We start from the raw sequence: 26,693 nt of genomic DNA, 5'->3' as shown, positions 1-26,693 counted from the left end.
AGTTGGTCGTAAAAGGTGAATACCTGATCCAGGGACACTGCAACCATCATAAACATGAGCCAGTTACCAATCATCTGAATTCTGATCACTTGATCATGGAGTTGTTGCAAAGGTCGCAAGTTTGGGAAATGGTGACATCACTTTTTTTCAGCACCATTGTAACTTCGAACGGTCACTAAATCAATGGTTGGAAGTTGAGGACAACCTGGACTAGGTTTGTAAATTATATTATCCCTTGTCTATCAGCTCACACTATGTTTGTGTAAGTATCTTAATGTTTAGGATCAGCTCCTTCCTTAGTTTCAGTCTTTTCTCTCTGTCTCAGGGGTCCCTGCCTGCTTCTTGGAGATGGTAAATGGGGATCTCGGATTCCTCAAGAGATGGTTATTTAGCCTATTGGTGTGACTGCAGCTGCCAGAAGAATCAAGGAAGAGATTTAACTAGTTTGAAATGGAGGAGGCAAGCAGGCGAAGGAATGCACGCTTTGGAGAATAATTGCTCCTGGCAGAGATGACGTTTGAGTGTTATTGCCATCTATGGGAATCTGGACCTTGGTGGATTTGGTTGGAATGTATTTCCTGGTTTAGATTTGAACTAAAGCAAGCTGGAGGTTAGGTAGAACAAGCAGGCTGTCCTAAATAAAAATTCCCTGGGATGACGTCCTTGCTACTGTATCTCTCAGCTATTCAGTTATATAACAACTTTTGATTACAAGGCTTTCCACTTTTCCTGGGATAATACAGCTAAGTGTCAGTTTGAATGTCTTGCATGATGAAGCAGAAATGAAAGAGAGAGAACAGAACCGTCAACGTCTATTTTTGTGTCCTCTTGCATCAAAGACCGAGCAGAGAAGAGTGTACAAACATTCTCTCCACACACCCAAACTGACCATTTCAAAGTCAGTTTGGGTCAAAAGTCCATAATCCAAAACCAGAGGATCCTGTGCAGATCCTTTTACCTATCACTTTTTACCTACCCAAAAACAGACTCAGGATTCAAGAACCTTATATTTAATGGAATATTTACAGTATATTTTTCTGGATGTATACATTTTAAAACTCCTTCATGCAAGTTGCATCAAGCAGCTTATTCTTCACTGGCTCCTCTAACAACCAGCTTTTCAGCCTCAGTTTGCAGGATTTGGTTGTGGGAACTGATACTAAAGGTGGGTGATGCAACTGTGGTATCATTATAGCATGACTAAACTCACATCCGTACATAGCAGCAAGGAAAGGGTTATCTTTTTCTTCCATTCTCCACTCTCTCAGAAATCTGCTTTTAAAATTCACAATGCAGCTATTTCTGTAGATAAAGCAACTACATCCATGATATATCAATTCAGACATTGCAGCTAGGACTGACAAAGCCATAGTTTACCAAACTAGATTTAGGTTAGTTAACCAATTGGTTGATTGGTTAGCTACCAATCAATGGTAGCTCCTCAGACTAAGATCTCCTAACAGGGAGAAAAATTAACCAGTATAATGATTTGCCTTCAGAAGTTATTCCATCACTGGAGGCTTTTAAGAAGAGGCTGAACAGCCATTTGTCTGCAATGCTACAGAGTCTTCTGCTTGAGAATGGGGTTGGACTAGAAGACCTCCAAGGTCCCTTCCAACTCTGTTATTCTTCTGGAAGGTGGGAAGGGTGTGTGGGTGGGTGTAGATAGATATACTATATTGCCAAAAGTATTCGCTCACCCAACCAAATAATCAGATTCAGTTGTGAGCGAATACTTTTGGCAATATAGTGTAGGTAGGTAGGTAGGTAGGTAGGTAGGTAGACAGACAGACAGACAGACAGACTGACTGACTGACTGACTGACTGACTCTATTTGTGTGAGAAGTAATATTTGGCATATGCAAATGGGGATTAATTGATTTTATTCACAAGGTCTCTTCTTTTACACTTTATTTTAATAAGCAATTATTAATTCCAAAATATTTTTTGTTTGCCTATTTTAAGAACAAGCGTGAAGAAGTGCGGAATCTTGGCATTACCCAGGACTTGTGTTTGTGTTTTTTCTTTTTCTATTTTCAATGCATATTGAGCAGGATTTCTAAACTTGTTTTCATTTGGGGTAAATATTCTGGGTTAAGTTAAAGAGAAGGAAGTAGCTGTGGCTGAATTACAATGTTCAACAGCCCGAGGATGGTTCTCTAAGGCCACAAGTTCTGCATACCTGTTTTATCATTGTTTGCTTTAATAAGAATTTGCTGGGTGCACCAAATTTGTCTGGTTTCACAAATGGCACAAAGCTCTAAACCAAACAGACTGCCTCGTGCACAGGGCAATAGCATGCAATCGAACTGAATCACATCTCAATACGTGGCTTAAAAATGACATTATTTAGGGCTGAACTAACTAGTGGTGATGGAGTTATTATAAAGGAATTTAGAGTTAACCTTGAGGAAGGTATGTAAGAGCTCTTAAGGGAGGGAGGGAGGGAGGGAGGGAGGGAGGGAGGGAGGAAGGAAGGAAGGAAGGAAGGAAGGAAGGAAGGAAGGAAGGAAGGAAGGAAGGAAGGAAGGAGTTGTTAAGTAAGGGGACCAAGATAAGAGGAAGTATGAGAAAGAAACTCAAAGTAACAGTCCTTTGATTTTCTTTAGTAGAAGGTCGGAGAATAAATTGAACAGGCTTTCAAGATTCTGGTGTTCTGTCCTGAAACAATATAGGTAGTCCTCAACTTACAACCACAGTTGAGTCCAAAATGTATGCTGTTAAGTGAGGCATTTGTTAAATGAGTTTTGCCCCATTTTACGATTTTTCTTGCCACAGCTGTTAAGTTAATCCCACCAGTTGATGAATTAGTAAGACAGTTACTAAGGGAATCTGGCTTCCCATTGACTTTGCTTGTCAAAAGGTTGCAAAGGGGGACTCTGGGACACTGCAACCATCATAAATGTGGGTCAGCTGCCAAATGTCCAAATTTTGATCACATGGTTGTGGGGATGCTAGAAAGCTCGTAATGTGAAAAATGGTCATGTCAGGTTTTTTAGTGATTTTGTAATTTTGAATGCTCACTAGATGAAGTGTTGTAAGTCAAGGACAACCTGTACAACAACATTTCCCCAATCTTTGAAAGTTGACAATTATGCAGGATCCAATCTGGGTCGGTCACCAGGACCAGAGGTTTAGTCTTCTGAACTTTCAGACTCGTGCTGAAGCCCATCCTCAGGGAACTTCTCTCCAGCAGAATGTGTGCTCTGACTATGCATAGTATTTGTGCTGGTGCCTGACTGTGTGTGGCCCCACATAAATACCACGCACAGAATAGCTTAAACGAAGCTACTCTGCACGAGTCCGAAAACTCAGAAGACTAAACCTGTGGTCCCAGGGATCGACCCAGACTGGATCCTGCAACATTATCCTGAGACACATATATTTACCTTCATTCATTGACAATTATGCTGGAAATGCCATATATTTGGGGACATCCACTATCAAAATAATTGGGCTGAAATGCACTGTCAAATATTCACTCCAAAATTGTTCCACTTATGAAAATGAGTTGCAATATTCTGCTGGTTTCCTGACATCTTCAAAAGAGGAAAATATATTACTATTATCCTTAAAAATCTGAAATGTCTAAGATTATCACATTTTCCCACTCCACTGCTGCCCCCCCCCCCCCAAAAGCAAATGGGATTATGGAGTGCTTAAGCTACTTTCTGAAACTTATGAAGAGCTGCACTTCTTGGAATGCCTGTGGAAGATCAGATTCTGGTAGCAAGCCTTAAAGCTTTAAGAGGCAATATCTAAATAAACCAGTCGTTCCTAAGAACCTATAAATGTTAAAGATTCTATAAATGACATCTTTATTGGTACTCTAATTAAATTTAACATGTCTAGGTTTGAATATGAGAACATGAGATTGATTTCCCAGCACAATACAGTCTGGGACAGTGGTTCTCAAAATGTTTGACCCAATTAACTCTTTTCCTGGTTGTGAATAATGTTATTAACAATCAGCCCTCCCCTAAAAACTTCACTAGATTCTCTGTTGTTTCACACAAGCATCCACCCTGGATCCTTGACTAACAAACAAGCTATTACAAATTACTCCATTACTCCCAGGAGATGTCCAAATTATTCCCTTGGGTAATTATCCCCGGTTTAAGAACTGCTGGTCTGGGGCATAAAAAATTCAGCAAAGGTTTTTAATCTGTATTTCTCTGGGGGGGGGGGGGTTACAGCATTTTTTTTTGACAAAATATTGAAGTTGTCCAGTTAATTGGAACTATGTTTCGCAAGCTGCCCAGAATCACCTTGTAGGGGAGGCAGGGGGCATAGAATTTTAATAAATAAGTATAATAAATAAACCATACCTGAGCCAGATTGAAAGGCAAAGTAAAGTATGGTTAACAATTTTAATAAATGTTCCCTCCTTGCAAAACCAGTGGAAGAGCGGGAGAAAGAGAGAGGAGGCTTCCAAATCTAAGTTTGCTTACAGCGTTCAACCAAGGCTAATAAAGAGGGTCCACAAACGCTGCACTTTGAATGGTTCAAGTGTCTCCCCAAATTAATGCAAATCAAATCATAAAAGATTGGACTGGACAACCATTTGTCTGGGATGACATAAGGTCTCCTGCTTTGAGCAAGGAGTGACTAGAAGACCTCCAAGGTGCCTTCTAGCCCTATAATTCTAAATACATTTTTTTTTAAAAAAATAGAGAAATCCTATGAGATTTCATGAAATATAAGCACGTCATCCTGAAATATGGCCCATTCAAGAACACCACAATCTCGCAAAAAAAAAAAAAAAAAAATCAACACTCTTATGAAAGAAAGAATCCTATCATGTTTGCTGAGCACATTTGAGTTTGGAAGGTGTGGGTTTAGGAAAAAGAGATAATTCTTGGCTTACCGTTATCTCTGAATGCAGTCATCCTTTCAAAAGTTCAGACACCAAAGCAAAGCAAAATGTCACAGACAGCAAACTTTTTTTCCTGCAAATCAATTCAGTGAAGACGCGAATGTCCGAGCCAACACCTGACAGAGGAGTCTCAGCCTTGCTAGGTAAATCAGACTTCATGAGCTAATTCTATTTTATCGTAAGCCTACATGAACACAATCTACAGGTAGTCCACAACTTATGACCACAATTGAGCCCCAAATTTCTGTTCCTAAGTGAGACAGTTTTTAGGTGAGCTTTGTCCCATTTTACGAGCTTCCTTGCCACAACTGTTGTGAATCACTGCAGTTGTTAACTTAGTAACACCGTTGTTAAATGAATCTGGCTTCCCCATTGACTTTGATCATCAGAAGGTTGAGCCTGTTCCCAGTCCTGTTTGACTCTGTGCTACGTTTGGACTTGCAAACCTAATAGGCAATTAGGTCTCTGGCCACGTTTCAAGGGAGATAAAAGTGGGTGCTTATCAACATCCCCTGAAAGACTGTCAACTCGAGCAGACCTCTGTCGGAATCTTCACAGACTATTTGTGAATCATTATGGGCTGTGAATGACCATTCTTCACAGCCATCTAAATAAAAGAGGGTTTGGGGGGCTAAGATTGTGATTTATGCTTTCTCAGGAAGCCTCGGTCAGAACAATGGCATTATTCTGTCATCTGATCATTCCCTGGGTAGCCTCTGTTCACCCTATCACCCAAGGTCATCCCCGCACCATTACCCTTACAGAAAGCATCCCCAACACAAGTTAGATGAGGATATTAGTGAGTCACACAAAGAAAATCTCTAAGAAAAAGCATTGATCCTAAGCCAATCAAACTAAAAGGATTCTGTGAAGAAAATGCTAAGGTGAACCTGACAGAAAGCAATTTGGATTCCTAAATATGTCCTAATGTCAAGTGAAATTCGTAGCCAATGAATAACTCTCTGTATCTCCCATTCAAATGCAGGTAGTCCTCAACTTACAATACTTCATTTAGTGACCATTTATAGTTACAAGGGCACTGAAAAAAGTGACATGACAGTTTTTCACACTTAATGTCTGTTGCAGTATCCCCATGGTCATGTGATCATTATTCAGATGTTTGGCAACTGACTCATCTTTATGACGATCACAATGTCCTGGAGTCAGGTGATCATCTTATGTGACCTTCTGACAAGCAAAGTCAATGGGGAAGCCCGATTCACTTAACCACCGGGTTACTGACTTAACAACTGCAATGATTCACTTTAGCAAATGTGACATGAATGGTTTATAAATGGGGCAAAACTCACTTAAATGTCTCGCTTAGCAACAAACCATTGGGGCTCAATTGTGATTGTAAGTCAAGGATTACCTGTACATTGAAGTTGTGCTTCTTAAACTTGATAACTTTAAGTTGGGTGGGTCAACCTCCAGAATTCCCCAGCTAAGTCCATGCATCTTAAAATTATGGCTGGAGAATTCTGACAGAGGAAATCCATGAATGTCAAATTACTAGCTGGGGAATTCTGGGAATTGTAATCCACACATCTTAATACACTGGCTGGGGAATTCTGGGACAAGAAGTTGATGGGTCTTAAATTTCAGGCTGGTTAATTGTGGATTTCATGCACCTTAAAATTGCTACGGTTAAGAAACATTCCGCTAAAGACATTGACTGCAAGCAGAATGTGTCTCCAGGAGAAGATTTTATGCCCATTTCCCTTGGATTCATTTAACCTCACAGAACCCTTCTGCCAACCCCATGTCAAAAATTATACCCCAGTCCTCAATAGCCAATTGGCCTTTTAGCTTCAAAGCTTGAATTTCACCTGAGCCTTAATGGCTGTGCACTTGTCCCACTGAAAGGAAAGAAAGTTCAAAATACTGCCTAAAATCTCTAAGCTTTAAGTTACTCTTTCCAGTATAATTTAATTCTTTGTGAAGCAGACACTTCAACCCACATTTTCTGAAATGAGAGGATGGACAGTAATGGAGGGCATACCACACTTCCAGACACAGCTGGTCATATGCATGAGAATGCTTTGGTTCTTCCAAATTTATTCCAAATCACAGCTAATGCATTCCTTCTCCCACAAAGGCAAGCCATTCCACTTGTTCATTGTTCTCATCCTCAGAAAATTTCTCCTTTGTTCTAGGTTCTCTCCTTAGTTAGTCTCCATCCATTGCTTCTTGTTCTACTTTCAGCTGCTTTGGAAAATAGGTTGACCCCTCTTTTTTGTGGTGGGCCCTCAAATATTGGACCACTGCTGTCATGTTGCCCCTAGTCCTTCTGTTTACTAGATTAGACATATCCAATTCCTGCAACAGTTTTTTGTGTATTTTAGCCTTCAGCTCCATAATCCTCTTTGTTGCTCTTCTCTGCACTCTTTCCAGGATCTCAACATCTTTTTTATACTGTGGTGACCAAAATTGGATGCAGCATATAAGAGTTCTTTTGCAATTTGGATAGTGGAAGAGTCTTAGAAGGGTTATGATTCCAGGGTGGTTTGGTTGGTTGGTGATTGATAGTGCATTTTACTCAAGAAGTCTTGGATAAGCAGGCCCTCATTCGGTTTTCCCCACAAAAATAACTTTGTGAGGTATGTTGAGCTTGGAGAAAAAACTTTGCTGGCTGAGTGGGGACTGGAATGTGATCCCCCCCACTGGTAGTCCATCAATATCAACACTGTGCAACCTCGCTTGTCCTTTTGCTAAAACAATGTAATTGCAATCATCAAATGATTGTGTGTCAACTCTTAGCAATCATATAGATCTTCTCCAGGAAAATCCGCCTTTAACTCGGTCTTTTGGTTCTTCCAGTGGTGCAGTCCTTATCATTGTACCTGAATCCTTAACCCTTGCTTTCTCCTACTTAATTAATTGATCATAAATTTAAAAATTCAGAGATGAAAGATCATAAAAATGAAGAAAGTCTGGGTCAAAAATGGGTTCTTTTTATGAAGATGTCTCTCTGGAATATAAGAAGAAAAGTGGCCAACGTTGTGCAGGAAGCAAGAACGTTAATTTCACCAATGTAAATTTATCTCAGGACAACCTACGTTGCTCAAGATGTTTGACACACAATATTTTACAACTTGGAGAGGAGATGATGTGATCTCAGGTTACCTGCTCATCAACAGCCCTCCAACCTAAGAGATGAATGAGTAATTAAATATTAGATTTGTCGGAGTATAAAATGCAAACTCAGGAGAAAGTACTTCAGCCTTTGACAATACTTCAGAGAGACCTGCTAAGTGATCCATAAGCTGTGAGGTGTAAATGTGTTAATTCTTGGCTTGGATAAAAGCTGTAGAGGCGGAACTAATTTTATGATCTTTTGATAAGATTATTGCCTACGTTAAACCTGAAGTAGAATTGTGATTTAATAAAAATACATTTTTTGCCCTATGGAGCCATTCAAAGATAAATGGCATTTAATCCCCAGAGAGACCTACTCCCGAAGGAATTTTGATAGCACAGGTGGTCCTTGATTAACAACCATTCATTTAGTGACCGTTCAAAGTTGCAACAGCACTGAAAAAAGTGACTTATGACCATTTTTCACACTTACAATTGTTCTAGTATCCCTGTGGTCACCTGATCAAAATCCAGATGCTTGGCAACAGACTCATATTTATGACGGTTGTAGCGTCCCCGGGTCATGTGATCACCTTTTCAGACCTTTTAACTAGCAAAGTCAATTGGGAAGCCGGATCCACTCAACAACCGAGTGTCAGGCCTGTAGGCGGTTCCTTTTAGGATCTTTGGCCTGCCACACTCTCTATTATGTTACTATGCTTTTCCATTAGTGGGGAATTGGGAGGGGGAATAGTAAGGAGTAGAATGTGTTGTTGTCAAAATAAAATTCCTTTCTAGAAAGCCAAGGTTATCTTTTGTTCTCTACACCTCTGAGCCTGACTGGAACTAGATGGGTGGAACTGCCAGCGTGGCAGTGGGAGATTGGACCATGGGATGGACTTGTGGGTGTGAGGGCAAGATCATGAACTTTCAACTGGGTGGGGAAAACTGGGAAGCTTTCAGATTCGGGTTTCCACAGATGTGCCAACAAGACTCTCCTAATAAATTGGAACTTAGAACAATATTTTGCCTTGGACTCTGATTTAATTTTGGATGCTATTTGGAACGCTGACACTGAGTTACTAACTTATCAACTGCACTTAAGAGTGCCGGGTGGACAGACTGAGGCAAGCCAAGTCTTTCAAATGCTAACAGCTTTAATGCTTAACAGGTTGCCAAACACGGCAATTCACAACATCTCAGCTAACTGGCAACAGCTGAGTCCGGTTTGACAGCTCTTTATATATACCGGCTGTCAAACAGGTAGCCAATCAGGAGCAAGAACAACGCCCCCTAGGAAGACAGACTGGAGGGAGAACTATTGCACATAGCAACCTGTATGGGGTGGATATTTGAAGAAGTGTGCTGTTCTAGAAGTATCTACAAAAGTAAAACTCCTTTCTAATCAAAGAGCAGAATGCACCCCACTATTACACATCTTCAAGGGAGTAATTGCTAAATTACATAATAAGGAACTTTTTATATTTTTACTTCTAGCAGCTAATTAATAATTGCTCAACAGTGGAAGTTCCTTGATGATTTAATGGCTGTGAAATGGTGTACTAAAAATATAGTCGATTCTTGTTCTTAAAAAAAGTTACTGACAGAATTTGAATATTAAGTACACAGAAGAATCAACTACATTTTTATTGGATCTATGTATCTACAGAAATTGTAAATGTTATTAAAACAATGGTTTTTATTTTTTGTGAATCCTGCAATTTATGGAAACCATTAATTAATTAATTAATTAATCCTGATTTATACTTTTATAAAATGTACGTTTTTTTCTAAATAGAAACAAATTCAGAAACCATCTCAGGTAGGCTGGTAACTGAATACCTTAATTAAAGGTGCAGAAAATGGTTTTTTTAAACACACATGCTCTCCTTAACCAATCCAGGTGATGAGGGCTTGCAAGCTTTGGATATATACAAAAATCACAGGAAATCGAGAAACTAAGTAAGTGGTTCACTTAGAAGCAGCCACTTTTGAGGATTTCAAGGGTTTATGTCTGAATAGTTTTAATCAGGTTATGTTGTGGAGATTTTAGGATTTGATGGCTGTTACTCTGTTAGATGTTATTCTTGCTATTGTGACTTTAAGAAGTAAATCACATTTTCATTTTCCCTTGTTTTGGTCATGGCTATCTTGAACTTAGAAAAGGGCAGTTCTACCTTCACTGGTTCTTCATTCTTATTCTTCCTGCCTGTAAATTCTCCTCTCGGTTCTTCCATTTTCTTCCAAGGCATCTTCAGCATTGCTAAGTCTTTCTTCCATCAGTGAAAAAATAAAAGCTTCTCAGATGAAGCTGAATGAGGATTAACTTCACCTGACCTCAGGTGTGCATTGTTTGAAACTCTCCATGTTTAGCCTCCGTTTTTCTTAAGCATCTATCTAAATAAATCCTCTTAACTGCTCTTACAGCTCCACCTCATAGCCAGTAGTCCATCATGTACCATTATTGTATAATTTCTTATTGTTTGCTTGCACTCTCTTATTGCCCTGAAGAAGTCCTGTGGATTTTACTCGTCTAGCCATGGCCAACTATACAGGGCAACTGTGCTCATGTCTATTTTAAGGCCAGTGAGCCAGCGCTGTCCAAAGACTACATTTCTACAGTCATGTAACCAGGATGACATCACAGAGTACTGTGACCTTCCCACTGAAATGATACCTATTTATCGACTCACATTTGCATGCCTTCAAGCTGCTAGGTTGGCAGGACTGGAGAGAGGATGGGAGCTCACCCCGTCGCATGAACTCAGGTCTCAAGCCTGGGCTGCCGGTTCTACAGTTGACAAGCCAAACGTGTTAACCACTGGGCGACCAGACCACCCCTGTTGCCTTGAAACTTACTTATATACAAGGAATGTATTTAAATGTCAGAAAGGAACGGAAGGGTGGGATGATAGAGAGAAGCTGCCTTTTGTCCTCTCTGCAAAGTTGTTCATTTTCTTATAGCTGCTTGGCCTCCCTAGAAGAAGAGGAGGACCAGCAGAAAGGTAAATGGACAGAGGCGACAGGTGTCCTGTTGGAAGACCTAAAAAATCAGGTTAGGGACAGATGGTCATGAGAAAGCCTGTCCATGTATTTGCTAAAAATTGACAATGATCTGATTACAGTCACACATAATCAATCAATAGAGGGCATGATGGCTCAGTGATTAAAGATGCTAAGTTTGTCAGCTGGAAAGCTGAAAGCCCGGGTTTGAGACCTGAGTGCTGCGTGACAAGATGAGCTCCTGTTCCTTACTTCAGCTCCTGCCCACCTAGCAGTTTGAAAGCATACAAATTCAAATAGATAAATAAGTACCACTTTGGTGGAAAGCTAACAGCAGTCCATGTGCCTCAGCACATATAATCACGCTGGCCACAAGACATGGAAGTGTCTTCAGACAACGCTGGCTAAGAAACGGAGATGAGCACCGTCCCCTAGAGTTGAAATTGACTGGATGAGGGATCAATGATCAGTCTGAATGAATTCATGCAAACTCATTCAGAGAGAGGCACGGCAGCTTATCATTTTAGGGCTTAGTATTCCTGTCCCACCTCATATCTCCAGGTTCTCAGTTAAGGAAACCTTTTTCAAGCTAGTTCTTGAGGATTTTTTTTTTTCTACCCCAGAAAGCTCAGGGATCAAAATTCCAGATTTGATGTGTTCACACTGAGCTATAAGGACTTCAGCTAGCTACCCACAATCGGACACAGTATTAAATAAATCGCTATCGCTGCCTCTAAACCAGGAGATAATCAATGGCTAAGTAAATAAGAGCACTTGAATAATCAGTGTGAGACTATTTATTAGCCTGGAAGAATTGTTGTTTAGAAAAAAACTGTCAGCTTCTAAAGAGAACTTCTTTACAAAACAAGTCACATTATGCATCTTATTCCCAACTGAGTGTTATTCCTAGATTTATTTAAATACCAGTGGACTGTACGTGTCTATTATTTCCTTTTCCTGCAATTTTCTGTATCCCTCTAAGTACAGCTGAGAAACAGAATCCAGAATGAATCCTTGTAGATCAAAAGTGTTATGCACAGTGGAGACCCATTTGTACCCCTAGAATATGTGTTGTTGTAAGCCTGTTTTCCTAGAAACCATTGAAGCACATTTATATAAAATAAAATAAAAAATAGCAAAGCAATAAAAAGTCATTTGAACAATAAATATTAGATTATTTTGCAGCCAATGGAAAATAGAACACCGATTGGATTAAAAAAACAGCAAAAGAAAAGCCAAACAAAAACAGATTTCTGCAACATTTCCAAGAAGAAAAGATTCCACAATTATAAGATCTACTCAGAACATCTTAAAATGTTATGTTCCCTAATGGTAGAATTTGTGTCATGTCTGCAGTTTTCCATTTTTACAGAAACTTGAAGCTAGCCTTCCAAAATTTTGAAGTTCAAAATTTATAGTGAAATCATGGAGAATGAGTTTTAATTTTTTGGAAAAATAATTAATATAAAATGCAAAAAAATGCATGTTTGGAGAAAACATCTCTCATTCATTTGATTTAATACAGAAATGGGGCAGAGCACGCTTTTAAATAAATGGATGCAAAATGGAAAATAGCTCAGTTACTCCATTATATAAGAACATAAGAAAAATATAACGGAGGCGGCCAAACACCCATTCATTTCATAACCTGATTTCTCACAGTGTCAGCCAGAAGGCAGTTCAGATCCTGAGTTTGGTAAATGATGCTTTTTTTCAAAGGCAGCTGATGCAAAGATAGACTGCATTTGCCCACAAAGGTTCAGGTTTAGCTTTTGCATTTTTATCTCATTTGGGGAACTTGCCTTTCCCTTGAATTTATCTGATTGTTTTCAAAAGCTGGTAGATCATCTCCAGTTTTCTGTGATGCGATAACACCTCTACTACAACATGTATGACTTTGCCAAGTGGGAATCCAACCCAGGAAAAAGTTCCAGATGCCCTCAGCAGCTGTTGCCCTTCTTGACCCCTTGAAAGATTTTGCTTAGCAGATGCAATTTTTGGTTGCAAAGTGGTTGCAGTTTAGTAGCAGGTGCAACCATTTACAAAAGTTATTTTTTAGTATTTTGTACAATTTAGGGGTGACCTAAAAATTATGAACAACTCATTCCTACCACAACCACTGATCTTTCTCATTTATCAGCCAGAAGGCTCAAATCTAGGAAGCCCCAATTGACAACATCTGCTGCTCAACTACTTTAACAATAATTCCTAATGGAAAACCAAATGGATTGCTGAATGCCCAGACAGAGGAAGACATATAAACAACCCCATGAAAAAAGTGCCAGGCTTTGAGCTTCCATGCAGCAATGAACAATCTTGAATAGGATGCACACCTGCCAGGAGTCTCTCTATAAATGGGGCACAGCATCCTCCCCTCAGTGCGACTGCGGGGTCCCACATCAAACTGGAGATCATAAGCATGACTGGCTGTAAGCTGAGCGTATATATCAGTCCAGTATCGGATTTTTTTCATATAAGCAATGCTGCGCCGCAATGATTAGACGGCCTAAACATTAGTATTTGAACATAGATTCTTTCTAACATTCATATTATATTGCATTTTTTAAGCTAGGGGAATTATTACTATATATTGCAAATCCATGAATGATATGCCATACACTCATTCACTCATTCACTCAGTCAATCCAGAGGGAGGACCAAAATGACCCGTTTAGCCTGGCCCCACCAGCTCTGCGCCCAGCCGCACCCGCTTATGATGAAGTCAGCTAGATGGAGCATGGAGGGGGAAATGAGAAAAACGGACGCTACTCACCCTTACAAAGCTGGCCGGGAACCAGCCCTCTTCATCGTCGATCTGTCCCCACCACCAGTCCTTGTTGGAGGCATCGAGTACCTTGATAACGTCTCCCGCTTTAAACGCCAACTCCCGGTTGGCCATGGTGACGTGATCCCATACTGCCTCGGCACTGACAATCGAACCGCCACTGATCAGCTTGAAAGACAAACACAAGGCCCATCAGCCACATTCTCTTCCCCCAGGGAGAAAGCTACCTCCACCCGCCACCCCTGTTCGGAGAGGATGAGGACACCATGCGCCTTGCACCTGGTGGGAATGCCAGTCCCTTCCTTTTGAAAGAACCCGGGGAGCTTGGGCCACCTGGCCAGGGACATTCTGTGCCCAAATAATGCCATTCAAGTCATTTCAGGGAAGACCTTTTTATAGGAATTTCTCTGCCAGACTAAGGCTGACCTCAATTAACGGCCATTCATTTAGAGACATTCAAAATTACAACACTTTGAAAAAAAGGGATTTATGACCAATCCTCAGACTTACAACCATTGAAATATCTCAGGATTAAAATTATGACACCTGATAACTGGCATGTATTTAAAATAGTTGCCACATCCTGGAAAAGTCTTGTGATCAGTATCTGCAACCTTCCCAGCCGGCTTCTAAGAAACAAAGCCAATAGGGAAGCCAAATTTGCTTAACAACGATGGCAAAAAAAGATTGTCAAGTTGGGTGTGTAACAACTGCCCTGCTTGGAAAATAGGAAATCTGGTCCCAGTTGTGTTCATAAGTCAAGGACTACCATTAGAGGCTGCAAATGAAGACACATGCAAAAAGTCACATATTTAGCATCTACCCTTGCATCCAGAAAGCTACCAAATCTGGGTTCCCACTGCGTCTTCTCTCTGAGGATTTGATATAATAGATGGAAGAATGTTTTTTTTCTGCATCATCTTTAAAAAATGGGTGGTAGGGGGATAATGAGTGCAATAAAGATTAAGCATTCCACATAAACCCAGAATACTGAATATCAGATGGGAAAGAAAAAATGGAGTATGGAACAGAATAAGCTAGCTAGTTGGTTGGCTGAAAGCCTCAACAGAATCACTCTTTAATGGGAAGGGTATTTAATTCGTTCCTCCATTTTCTACCATCTAATGCTAAGTAGCAGTAATTAATAGTGCAAGCACTATTAATATTCAGACAAGATGTAGGAGAAGAACTGGTAGGGGGAGGAGTTAAATGGGCATCAGTTTAGAATCACTACACAGACACAAGAGAACTAAGTCAACCCCTCCCTTGAATTCCATTGACACTTCTCCAGTTCTAACCAAGTGCTAACTGAGAAAATTCCTGTGCATAGGCTTTAGCAATAAATTAGTAATTTGGAACGGCTGCTTTTGGACTTGCGGGGTTTTTTTGCACATAATTTGACATAATGAAGAAATCTTAGTCTTATGAATCTTCACGCTAGTTCAAATCTCATTTCACTTCAAGTTAGGAATTTGCCATCACTTGTTTGTACTATAGATCTCTGCAACATCAAGAATGCAAGTGCTACTCAACATCTGATCTGGTGTAGGAGAAATAGTCTTCTTAGAAGACCCCTTCGTCACAACCAATCGTGAACAAGAGAGCAAGAGGCCAAGTGTCCCAAGCCACCCTCATCTTAGGATGGTCCATGACAGAATCAAAGATATCCCAAGCCATTCCATTGATTAATAGTTCTTACTGTCAGGAAATTTGTCCTTAGTTGTAGATTGGATCTCTCGTTGTTAAGTATCCATCCATTATTTCTTGTCCTGCCCTCATGTGTTTTGGAGAATAAGTCAACCCCCTCTTCTCTGTGACAGCTCCTCAAATATTGGAAGACTGCTACCAATTCATCTCTAATCCTTCTCTTCACAGACTAGACATACCCAATTCCTGCAATCATTCTCCATCTGTTTTCTCCTCCAGTTCCCTAATCATTTTTGTTGCTCTTCTCTCTACTCTTTCTAGAGTCTCAAACATATATTTATATTGTGGTGACCAAAACTGGATGTAGTATTCGAAGTGTGGCCTCACCAGTGCAGTATAAAGTGGTACTAACATTTCACATGCCCTTGATACTATTCCCTGTAGATATGGAGGAATAGAAAACCTGCTATAGAGTTTAGCTGACTCTACTACACTTTTTTTAAATGCAACTTTTCCACACACAAAAATTGCACAGGGACAGGACACTTGAAGAGCATGGCAAGACAAGAAACAATGGATGGAAACTAAGCCAGTAGAGATGCAACCTAGAACTAAGCAAAAAATTCCTGACAGTGAGAACAACTAGCTAATGGGAAGAACTTGCCTTTAGAGGTTGTGAGTGCTCTATCACTGGAGCCTTTTAAGAAGGGACTGGACAGCCACTTGCCTGAAATGGTATGGGGTCTCCTGCTTGATCAGGACTTGGATTAGAAGTCCTACAAGGTCCCTTCAAACTCTATTATTCTGTTATTCTATTATTCTTATCAAGTCTTGCCAATTACGGAAATGTATTCTTCTGAAGCCATTGGTGAACTTCTTGCCTACCAATTCCTTATTATTTTTCCAACATCCTTCTGGCTCTCTGCTGCAGTGTTTCTCCCCTCTCTTTCCTTCAGTGCTTTCAAAAGAAAAAATGTCAGGAAAAGTTCCCATTAGTTATTTTCAAGTTCTGTTCCCTTGTTCTCTTTCAGGCCCCTCAAGTGGAATTCCACAAGTACCACTCTCAGCAAGATCTATCAGCTGTGACCCTAGAAGCTGCTGATGCTTTTACTGCTTTTTTTAAAAGGGAGAAGAACCAAAGGCTAAAAAGAGGAGTTTAGGCAGGAGGATCTTAAAATGCAGAATTACTGCCCAGCTTTGCTAATAGAATTTGTGTGTGGAGCAGTTCCTCTACATAAAGCTGAGAAATCTGTGGTCAGATAGAAGCACTAATTTTCATTCCAGGATTATTTTGACTCTTTTCAGTTGCACATCTTCATTAGTTGAAGACCATCGAGGTGGATGGACCAGGTAGAACAAAGCGTTTTCTCTAAGATACTGTTATGGGCTCCTGCTTTCCTGCCATCATGGATCTAGAGACACTGAAGGCACCATCAGGCCACTCAGTTCATGGACAAATGTCTTGAGCTCTGTCTTTGAACACAACCTCCTTACCACATGGTTGGAAGTCACCCAATCAGCTCCAGGGGCCCTATCATCTTCAATCCAGAAAAACCCAGAACTTGTCATCTTGGCTGTCCTAAAATGGAGGGAAGTTTTTTAAAACAAAGAAAAAAACTAGGCCGCTCTCCAGAAATCTAGAAAAACATGTCTTGACCATATGTAGGTGAAGCCTTCACCTACTTTTCCACATCTTATTCACTGGATTCCCATCCTTCTGTAAGTATAACTCCATCTCCCATTACTTCACATCCAGCAACTGATTGCAATGTCCTTTCTAAGTGAAGATAATACAATACAATACAATAGCAGAGTTGGAAGGTACCTTGGAGGTCTTCTAGTCCAACCCCCTGCCTAGGCAGGAAACACTATACCATTGCAGACAAATGTTTATTCAATATCTTCTTAAAAACTTTCAGTATTGGAGCATTCACAACTTCTGGAGGCAACTTCTGTTCCACTGCTTAATTGTTCTAACTGTCAGGAAATTTCTCCTCAGTTCTAAGTTGCTTCTCTCCTTGATTAGTTTCCACCCATTGCTTCTTGTTCTACCCTCAAGGTGCCTTGGAGAATAGTTTGACTCCCTCTTCTTTGTGGCAACCCCTGAGATATTGGACTACTGTAAGATGCCATGTTAAAGATGGGGCTCCCACTAATCTATGGCTCCACCAAGATACATGATGCCCAAGAGATCAGGATGCAGCTCCAAAGGTTTCTGGAGGAAATTGATGGCCTTCTCTCATCTCAATCAGTTTTGAGAACAGGATTCAGTACAAGGATAACAACCTTCACAAAGGCTTTAAAGATCTAGCTCTTCTGGTAGGCACCAAGCCAGGAGAATTTACTAAAATGTCGAACATCGAGTTTTTCCACAGAGTGATTGTTTTACTACAGTGGTTTTACTAAATATTGTTTTACTAAGTGGTTGTTCTGTTTTGATCTTTTAACCCTCTGGTAAGCCACCCAAAAATCACTCGGGGAGTGGAAAGCCTTAAAACTGAATAAATCATCATAATAAAATAAGTCAGAAGATTCATAAGATGATAGGTGGGGAAACAGACAGAGGAAGCTGGACAGTAGAATGGAATGAGACTTGAATTAAAGCTGAATGAAAGGAGCTTCGGGACAGTTCTTCAGGGTGACCCAGACTTATTTCCTTCAAGCTTTCCTTGTCAGTGTGGGAAATCATGGGGTGGGTGGGTGGGTGGGTGTGTAAGAAAGAGAGAGAGGGAGAGAGAGAGTCCCTGCACACACAAGGTATGGCTAATATCTAGAAAGAGATCCCCTAAGAGTGCAGAAAAGAGCAGTAAAGATCATTAGGAGACTGGAGGCTAAAACATATGAAGAACGCTTGCAGGAACTAGGTATGTCTAGTCTAGTGAAGAGGAGAACTTTTCACTAGACTAGACATGATAGCAGTGTTCCAATAGTTGAGGGCCTGCCCTAAAGAAGAGGGGGTCAACCTATTCTCCAAAACACCTAAAAGCAAGTCATGAAAAATGGATGGAAACTAATCAAGGAGAGAAGCAATCTAGAACTGAGGAGACATTTCTTGACAGTGAGAAAATTTACCCAGGGGAGCAGCTTTTCTCCAGAAATTGTGGGTGCTCCATCACTGGAGGTTTTCAAAAAGAGACTGGATAACCATTTGTCTGCAATGATAACGGTGTCCTACCTGAGCAGATGGTTGGACTAGAAGACCTCCAAAGTCCCCCCCAACTCTGTTATTCTGTTACTCTCTGACACCAGCCATGCTGGGTGAGACTTCTGGTTGCTCTCAAGCTCACACAATTCAAGGGCATCCAACCAGTCAAAAACAAAAAAAATCTTCCATTTGACAAAAAAAATCCACTGATTTCCCCTGTTCCATTCTGCCCTACTGCTCTTGGCAATCCCACCTCCCCTTCTGCTTATCTCCCCCATTGCTATTCTGAGACTGCTCTAAGGAGCAATTCAATTGCTTTGGCCTTTTGGAACATATGGGTTATTTTTAATTATTATTTGAAATGATTACAGATTGACCTTCCCTTTTCAACCCCCCACCCTTTCCCTCTGTTGCTTGGCAAGAGGCAGTGCTGAGAAGAGGACAGAAAAGCAATAATTTAGCAGTTATTTTGCCCCCCCCCCCACTCTCTGCAACTCTATCCTATCTTGCCTCTAGCTGCTAAGGGAAAAACTTGAGCTGAGGAAGGCATTTGTGCTTAATTACTCAACAGTTTTTTAGATCTTAGGGGACAACGCAAAACAGTTATGTGGGCATCAAAGACAAGGCTCCTTCTAACCCAGTAGGGAAGAGATAATAGAATCTGGTTGGGAGGGATCCATTGGAACAATGGAGTCCATACCCAGTGCAGAAATCCAAATTAAAAGCATCTCTGACAGCAGATGACTGTCTAACCCAGCGTTGTTCAACCTTGGCAAGTTTTTGCCACAGCATTATTTCATACTCAGTGGTAACTGAATGGTCACACAATTCTTTCTCCTTCTTGGCTTTCAAAGTACCTGAGATAAAGGGGCAGCTAGTAATTAACTTCCGGGAACGCCAGTAACGGTCCTGGCCCCTGTCGCTGCAAAGCGCCCTTGCTGGCGCGTCGCAGCTTACTCACTCACTCCCCCACCTGTCCACACTAAGCCAGCCCAGCCTGTCACTCACTGATTGGCTGGAGTCCAGCCAATCAGTGAGCGGGCTGGAGGCGAAGCGTTTAAAAGCTTCGTGCTTGACCTCCATTTGAAAATTCCCTTCACCTTCCAGGAGCTTGCTGCTTCCCCCTCAGGTAAGCAACTAAGCCCCAGCAATTCAATTTTTTGTCAATTTTAATAGATTTGTATGCCGCCCAATCCCGGAGGACTCGGGAGGCTTTGGGTGGGTGGCAGCGGCCCAGCTTTCGTGAGGGAAGGCCTTCGGGCCTTCCCTAGCGAAAGCCACGGGCTGGCATACGCCACGCGGCCTAGCTTTCACAAGGGAAGGCCATCCATCGCGATGAGGATCTATCGCATCAGAGTTTTGCTGATTCTGCCTGTTGGTAAGTGACCTGGGTTTTTAATGTATTTTAATGTATTAATGTATTTTAAAATAATATTTTATTTATTGTGCATAGAATTTTTAAAAATAGTTTTACTTAAAAGTATTGAGTATAGAATATTTTAAAAAATTTTACTTCAATTTATTCTGTGTGGATTCTTTTTTTTTAATTGTCTTAGACTATTTAAAAAAAGATTCTATCCAAAATAAATTAAAATAAACCATTTTTAAAAATTCTATACTCAATACTTTGAAATGTATTGTGCGTAGAATTTTTTAAAATAGTTTTACTTAAAAGTATTGAGTGTAGAATATTTTAAAATGTTTTACTTCAATTTATTCTGTGTGGATTCTTTTTTTAAATTGTCTTAGACTATTTAAAAAAGATTCTATCCAAAATAAATTAAAATAAACCATTTTTAAAAATTCTATACTCAATACTTTGAAATGTATTGTGCATAGAATTTTTTTAAATAGTTTTACTTAAAAGTATTGAGTGTAGAATATTTTAAAATGGTTTACTTCAATTTATTGTGTGTGGAATAGTTTGAAATGATTACAGCATAAATTATTGCTTGTGGATTGGAATAATGGTTACAGTATACTATGGCTGGTACAATACCTTAAAATAGTTACAGTATAAATTATTGCTGGGTCTCAAAGTGGCGCTGCTTTTCTATGCGCAGGCCAGGTTGGTGCAAGGCAGCTTTGCCAGATTTAGTGTGTTTCACCCTCATTGTTTAGGTAATTCTGAAGCAGTTGATGGTTCTGTGATTGCCTGTCCTTTATAATTTTCCACAATGCCTTGATGGTTTTTATTCCAGTGACTGTTTTTCCTGTCCTTAGGCTTAGGAAAAAAAACTGGTTTCATTGGCAGTCTTTTTTTTGGGGGGGGGGGGATTCTTATTTTTTGATGTTTTCCTGCTACTGTCATAGTTTGTGGGTGGGTGGGTGTGAGTGTGTAATGTCCCGCAGTTATCTACGCATTAATAATGATCTAGTAATATTTCCTTATACATTTTGGGGACCTTTCCTTACATAATTGGTATTTTCTTTCATACTTTTGAATTGCTAATTTCTGTTTCCCCTTAGTTGGCAATTGCTAAAACCAATCCCACATGAAAAAGTATTCAAAGCCTTCTTGATTTTAATTGTCAATTTATTTATTCCTGCATATTGTAATATTTATTCATTTACATATCTCTGTTTTTCCACTGTTGTGCAAATACAATTCCAGCAGCTGCTAACATGTATAAAATTATATATTATACTCCCTTTCAAATAGCCAACAAAATATTTCTGGTTTTAATTCCATATCTTGCTTTACGATTGCTTCTAACCACTAACTTCTGAATCGCTACTTGGACCAACCTAAGTACTAATTCCTAATTTCATATCCGATCACATGGGCGGCAAGCCACTCCCATTTGGTCACATGGGCAGCAAGCCACTCCCATCCGGTCACATGGGTGGCAAGCCACTCCCACAAAGGAGGCCACATCCACAGAGTAGGTTCCAACTATTTTTGAAACCCACCACTGGGCTGGATTAATGCATCTCAGCAAGCCGTTCTATTCCAAGGGCATGTTAGCTTTTCAGAATGATCCAAGTTGCTATTCAACAAGCCAGTTTAGAATGAAGGATAATCCCAGTCAATCTTAATTCAATAAACAGTCCTGATGCTAAATGCTTTTCTCCCACAGATTTTATTATGGTTGATCACAGAGTCAGATAGAAGTTTAGACTAGATTTGGCATTTTTATCAGCCTATCTAGTCCTTCCGAAGAACCTGGGATACGCAGATGTTGATGTTTCATGGTGTTAAGTTATTGTTGCAGTATGTTTTCAATCTCTGTATATTTGTGATGTAAGCATCTTTTCTTCCAGCAGTTCTACATCCTTGGTTGCTTAGCCAACAGTCCTGAATCTTATAGCCCATTTGTCACCAGAGGTCCAGAAACTCCAACACCTAGTGTGGTCTTTTTGACCAGGATGACAACTGAACCAATATGGGTTTCTGTAACTTATATCTCCCCATGTTGTCTATGGTCACAAGTGGTGGCACAGTAGTTAGAATGCAGTAATGCAGGCTAACTCACAGCTCACTCCAAGAGTTTGATTCTGACGGGCTCAAGGTTGACTCAGCCTTCCATCCATCTGAGGTGGGTAAAATGAGGATCCAGATCGTTGGGGGCAAGAGGCTGACTCTGTAAACCATTTAGAAAGTGCTGTAAAGCACTATAAAGTGATATATGTCTAAGTGGTCTTAGTATGAGAGAGACACTCTTGGTCTGGCTCCTCTGGTGAGACCTGTCCAATATTGTTGAACCTCTGGCATAGCAGTCATCTACCTTAGAACACACAAATCTCATAACCACATCAAGGTGGTGCCTTACCACCTTTATTATTTATTAAATGTATATACTGCTCATCTCATGGTTTGAGGTAACTCTGAGTGGCTTACAATCTAATAAAGACTATGGATATAAAAACCATTATAAATATAAAAATATTAAAATTTAGACATCTTGGACCTTTGGAATACAAAGGTAGTTTGGAATGCCAACCTTTTGTGTAAAAGCAATGTGATTTAGAACATCTGGGGACACCAAAAGCCAACATGATATATCCTGGAAGCTCAAGACAAAGGGATACACAATAGAATAGAGACTAACAGAGTTGGAAGCAACCTTGGAGGTCTTCTAATCCAACCAACTGCTCAAGCAGGGGACTCTGCCCAGGACAGGTACCTGTCCATCTACTCTTGAAAACCTCCACTGATGGAGCACCCATAACTTTTGGAAGTCATTGTTCTTACTGATTAATTATTTTCACTCATGGTAAATGTCTCCTTCGTTCCAGGTTGGATCTGTCTTTGATAAGCTTTCATCTACTACTTCTTGTGAGAGGTATTATTCGGCCAGTTCTGACAGGTTCTGGAGAACCGGTAGCGAAATTTTGAGTAATTCGGAGAACCAGCAAATAGGCTCGCCTCCCCCCCCCCCCGCTGCCTCCCAACTGATCTTCTTTTGTTGCCCTGAACAGGAGAACGGAACTGGAAAGCAGGTTAGTGGGGAGGGGAGGCAATGGGGATTTTGCAGTATCCTTTCTCTGTCATGACCACAAAGCCACGCCCACAGAACCGGTAGTAAAAAATTTGAATCCCACCACTGCTTCTTATCCTGCCATCAGGCGCTTTGGAGAATAGGTTGAACCCCACTTCTTTGTGGCAGCCCCTTAAATATTGGAATAACAGAAGATGGAAGATGTTATCATGTCACCGCTAGTCCTTCTCTTCATTAGATGATCATCCAATTCCCAGAACCAGGCAATCATGGCTTATTTCCTATGACTCAAAACAACTATCAAGCGCAGTTGCCATTAATTACCCAATTTTCAATTAATTTGTCTACTCCCCCCCTTTAATGCCAGTTAACCTGATGATCACGGCTTTTACCTCTAGACTATTTTAGAGGGTCTTCATTGGTGATTGTGCACGAAATCAGAAGCAGGACAAAGTAAAGGAAATAGCTAACTGAATCCACTCGTAATCCTAAAAATCTAATTGTTACTGACTAGCTCCATGATGGCAAAGTGATCTCACCTTTGGTCTCACCTCTTGATATAACTTTCAAGATAAAAGATGATTAGGTGATTAGGCAGAATATATATTTCTTCAGGTAATTGCCACCACGACTGCCACCCAGACGGAAGAAAGCAAGCCTGATATTGATGTTAAAAGCAGAAGAAACTCTGTTCACATCAGTCCTGCCTTCATTTTCTCCTATTCCTAAATAATTGAATGATCTACGGCAGAGGTTCTCAACCCCCACCCCATCCTTGGACCAGCACCGGTCCGCAACACGCCAGCAACTGGGCTGCACAAAGAAGTGAAGCTCCATCCGCCCTTCTGCAGACAGAAAATAAAACCATGGGCCCTTTCTCCATGGAACCGGTCCCTGGTGCCCCAAAGTTTGGGGGGGCACTTGGTCTACGGAGATTCCACCAAAATAGAAAGTTTGGGGGGAGAAAGCTGAGTTGTGGCGCTATACTTTCATTATTTTGAACCCCGGAGGATTGAGAGAAGGTGGTTGAATTCCTTGAAAATAGCAAGATCAATGTACAAAGAGCAGAAGGAAAAAGGTACAAAGAAATCCTGACCTCAGCAGCCATTCTGATGAGCTACATACAATCCAAAAGAGCCGTGTGACCTTAAGGGCCACCTTGTAGTTCTCAGAGCATCCCGAGGTTCTGCCACCAACCCTCCCTTGCAAATCAAGTTATTTTCAGTAGAATCATTTTTTTTTGCATCCCCCACCCTTACTACATTGCAAACAGGGTGTGAAGCTTCTGCAAGGCTTAAGGCACAGCCATTTGGGATTTATTTTATTTATTAATTTTATATTATCATATTTAGAAACCACCCATCTCCCTCACCGAGAGATCCTGGGCAGTATACAAATAGGATGTTAAAAACATATAAAACATTTTTAAAAAATACAAAACACTGAGTATAAAAGTTTAAAATAAGGCAAGAAAACATAAAATGTGACATTAGAAATTAGGGTTGTAGGCCCTTCCTCCAAACAGGTCAGGTCAGGATTCAAGACAAAGGCAGGAGAATGAAGCATTTTGACTTAATGGAATATAAATTCAATTCAAATTGTTTATATGCAACTAAGTCTCCTTTTCCTAGATTTCAGTGTTAGATATTCACCCTATCTACAGTGGTTTCCATCAAGGTCCTCTGTTCCGGTGGGAACAGAGGTTTAATCCTATTGGTCGAAGGGTCTGACAGCTCCCTATAAAAGGGCTGCTGTCAGAATCAACCTTCGCTGGATTGTTCTCACTTGTTGAATGCAATAAACAAGTGAGAACAATCGTTGTTCCACTTGCAATATTGTTGTTTACTATTTTACCTTTATGTACTATTTTGTGTCTATTGTCTGTACCCTCCCTTCCCCATTTTATGTAAGCTGCCCTGAGTCCCCTCAGGGAAAAGGGCGGCCTATAAATATTAATAAAATCACTAAAAAAAAAAAATCACTAAAAAAAGAGCTGCTGTTACTGTTAGACTGTGTGTGCCTATCCATTACCCAATCTAACACTGGCAACAAAGGTGGGATTGGAAGGCAACTAGGCGAACCAAAAAGAGCGTAGAAATCCAGCAAGTACATCCAGCCCGGAGCCCCAGCGCGGCATTGAGCAGCCATTTTTGAGCGGCAAACTTGAATCGCTCTCTGTACGCAAAATGGCTATGCACACCCCACCACCTCCATATGATCCAGTCACCGAGCACTGAGAATCATACATGCTACGATTTGACTGTTTCCTTGAGGCAAATGACCTCATGGGCATTCCCGAAGGCCGTAAGAAGAACATGTTTCCCTCGAAATTGGACATGGCGCAAAATTGGACATGGTGCAGGAATACCAACAATAGCCTGTAGATGGCGCTACGGCGGAGGCCCAAACCATTGTGATGCACAGGGGTGCATTCAAATGTCACCGCCTGCAATTCGGCGTTAGTATCGCCCTTGGACTGTTCCAAAGCGTCATGGAACGCCTTTTGCAGGGGATTCAAGGAGTCGTCCCCTATTTTGATGACACCTTGGTATCGGCTGCAAACGAGGTGTAACTTTTAAAATGCGTACGAAAAGTTTTGGCTAGAATTAGAGACAAGGGCCTCCGTCTCAAAAAAGAAAAATGCCAAATTAATGTGCTAAGGGTTGAATTCCTAGGGTACCTGATCGATGTTTCTAGGATTCACCTGACCTCACAAAAAATCAAAGCTATTCAGGACGCTTCCATACTTCGCAATCAAACCGAGCTGCAGGTGTTCCTCCAGCTCCTTAATTTCTACAGTGTCTTTCTCAAACAGAAAGCCACCGTTGCTGAGCCCTTACACCGTCTCCTGGCCAAGAACGCGAAGTGGTCCTGGAGCAGAGCCGAGGCTGCCACATTTGCCACGATAAAACGACTTCTATCAGCAGACTCCTTCTTAGTCCAATACAGCCAGACCCTGCTGTTGGTGCTGACCTGCGACGTTTCTCCTTTTGGCGTCGGCGCTGTCCCCAGCCACCGCATGCCCAATGGAATTGAAGCCCCTATTGCTTTTTACTCCAGGACCTTGTCTGCTGCTGAGCGGAACTACAGCCAGTTGGCTGTAGTGGCTGGAGTAAAGAGGCTCCATGAATACCTTTACGGCCAGGACTTCAAACTGATTACTGACCACAAGCCATTGTTGGGTTTACTGGCTGGGAACCGACCTACCCCAGTATCATTATCACCTCGCATACCACGTGGACCATCTTCCTTGCTGCCTACTCCTACTGCCTCATCCACCAACCCGGCTCTACTTTGGGGCACGCTGAGACTTTGAGCCACTGCCCATTGCTGTAACTTCTCGCTGACCCTACCCCCGAGATGCTGGTCCTTCTCATTGACTACCTGGAGACTGGGCCCATCTCGTCTAGTGACGTTGCCCGTCACTCTGCAAAGGACTCCACCAACAAGCAAATTTTGAACTGGGTGTGGAGCGGGTGGCCCAAGGGGCCTGTTGGGGTTGATTTCAAAATGTATTTTGCCAAATGCGATGAGTTATCAGTTGTTAATGGCTGTTTACTATTGGGGGGACCGGGTAGCTGTTCCACCCAAACTGTGCATTGCAGTATAAGAGGCTCTACATGTAGGGCATCCTGGAATTGTCATGATGAAGTCTTTGGCTAGGAGTTACGTGTGGTGGCCTAACATGGACTGGGAGATCGAAGAGTGGGTGGCTAC

At 41.1% G+C, this 26,693-nt stretch overlaps 1 protein-coding gene across 5 annotated transcripts in view; it reads right to left on the bottom strand.

The window, feature by feature from the left end:
- Positions 1–26,693, bottom strand: part of ARHGEF9 (Cdc42 guanine nucleotide exchange factor 9) — a 334,089-nt gene that overhangs the window by 101,078 nt on the left and 206,318 nt on the right. For all 5 annotated transcript variants that reach the window (XM_087728130.1, XM_087728131.1, XM_087728134.1 and 2 more), the window contains one exon: positions 13,731–13,910. In XM_087728130.1, coding sequence (XP_087584256.1) covers positions 13,731–13,910 — 180 coding nt within the window. The remainder of the gene's footprint in view (positions 1–13,730; positions 13,911–26,693) is intronic.

Source organism: Thamnophis sirtalis, unplaced genomic scaffold, assembly GCF_051295495.1.
Source record: "Thamnophis sirtalis isolate CommonGarterSnake01/CBP01778 unplaced genomic scaffold, rThaSir2_p1.2 scaffold_13, whole genome shotgun sequence".
Taxonomy (NCBI): domain Eukaryota; kingdom Metazoa; phylum Chordata; class Lepidosauria; order Squamata; family Natricidae; genus Thamnophis; species Thamnophis sirtalis.
Note: the sequence above shows the minus strand (reverse complement) of the source record. Positions and strands in the feature narration are given on the sequence as shown.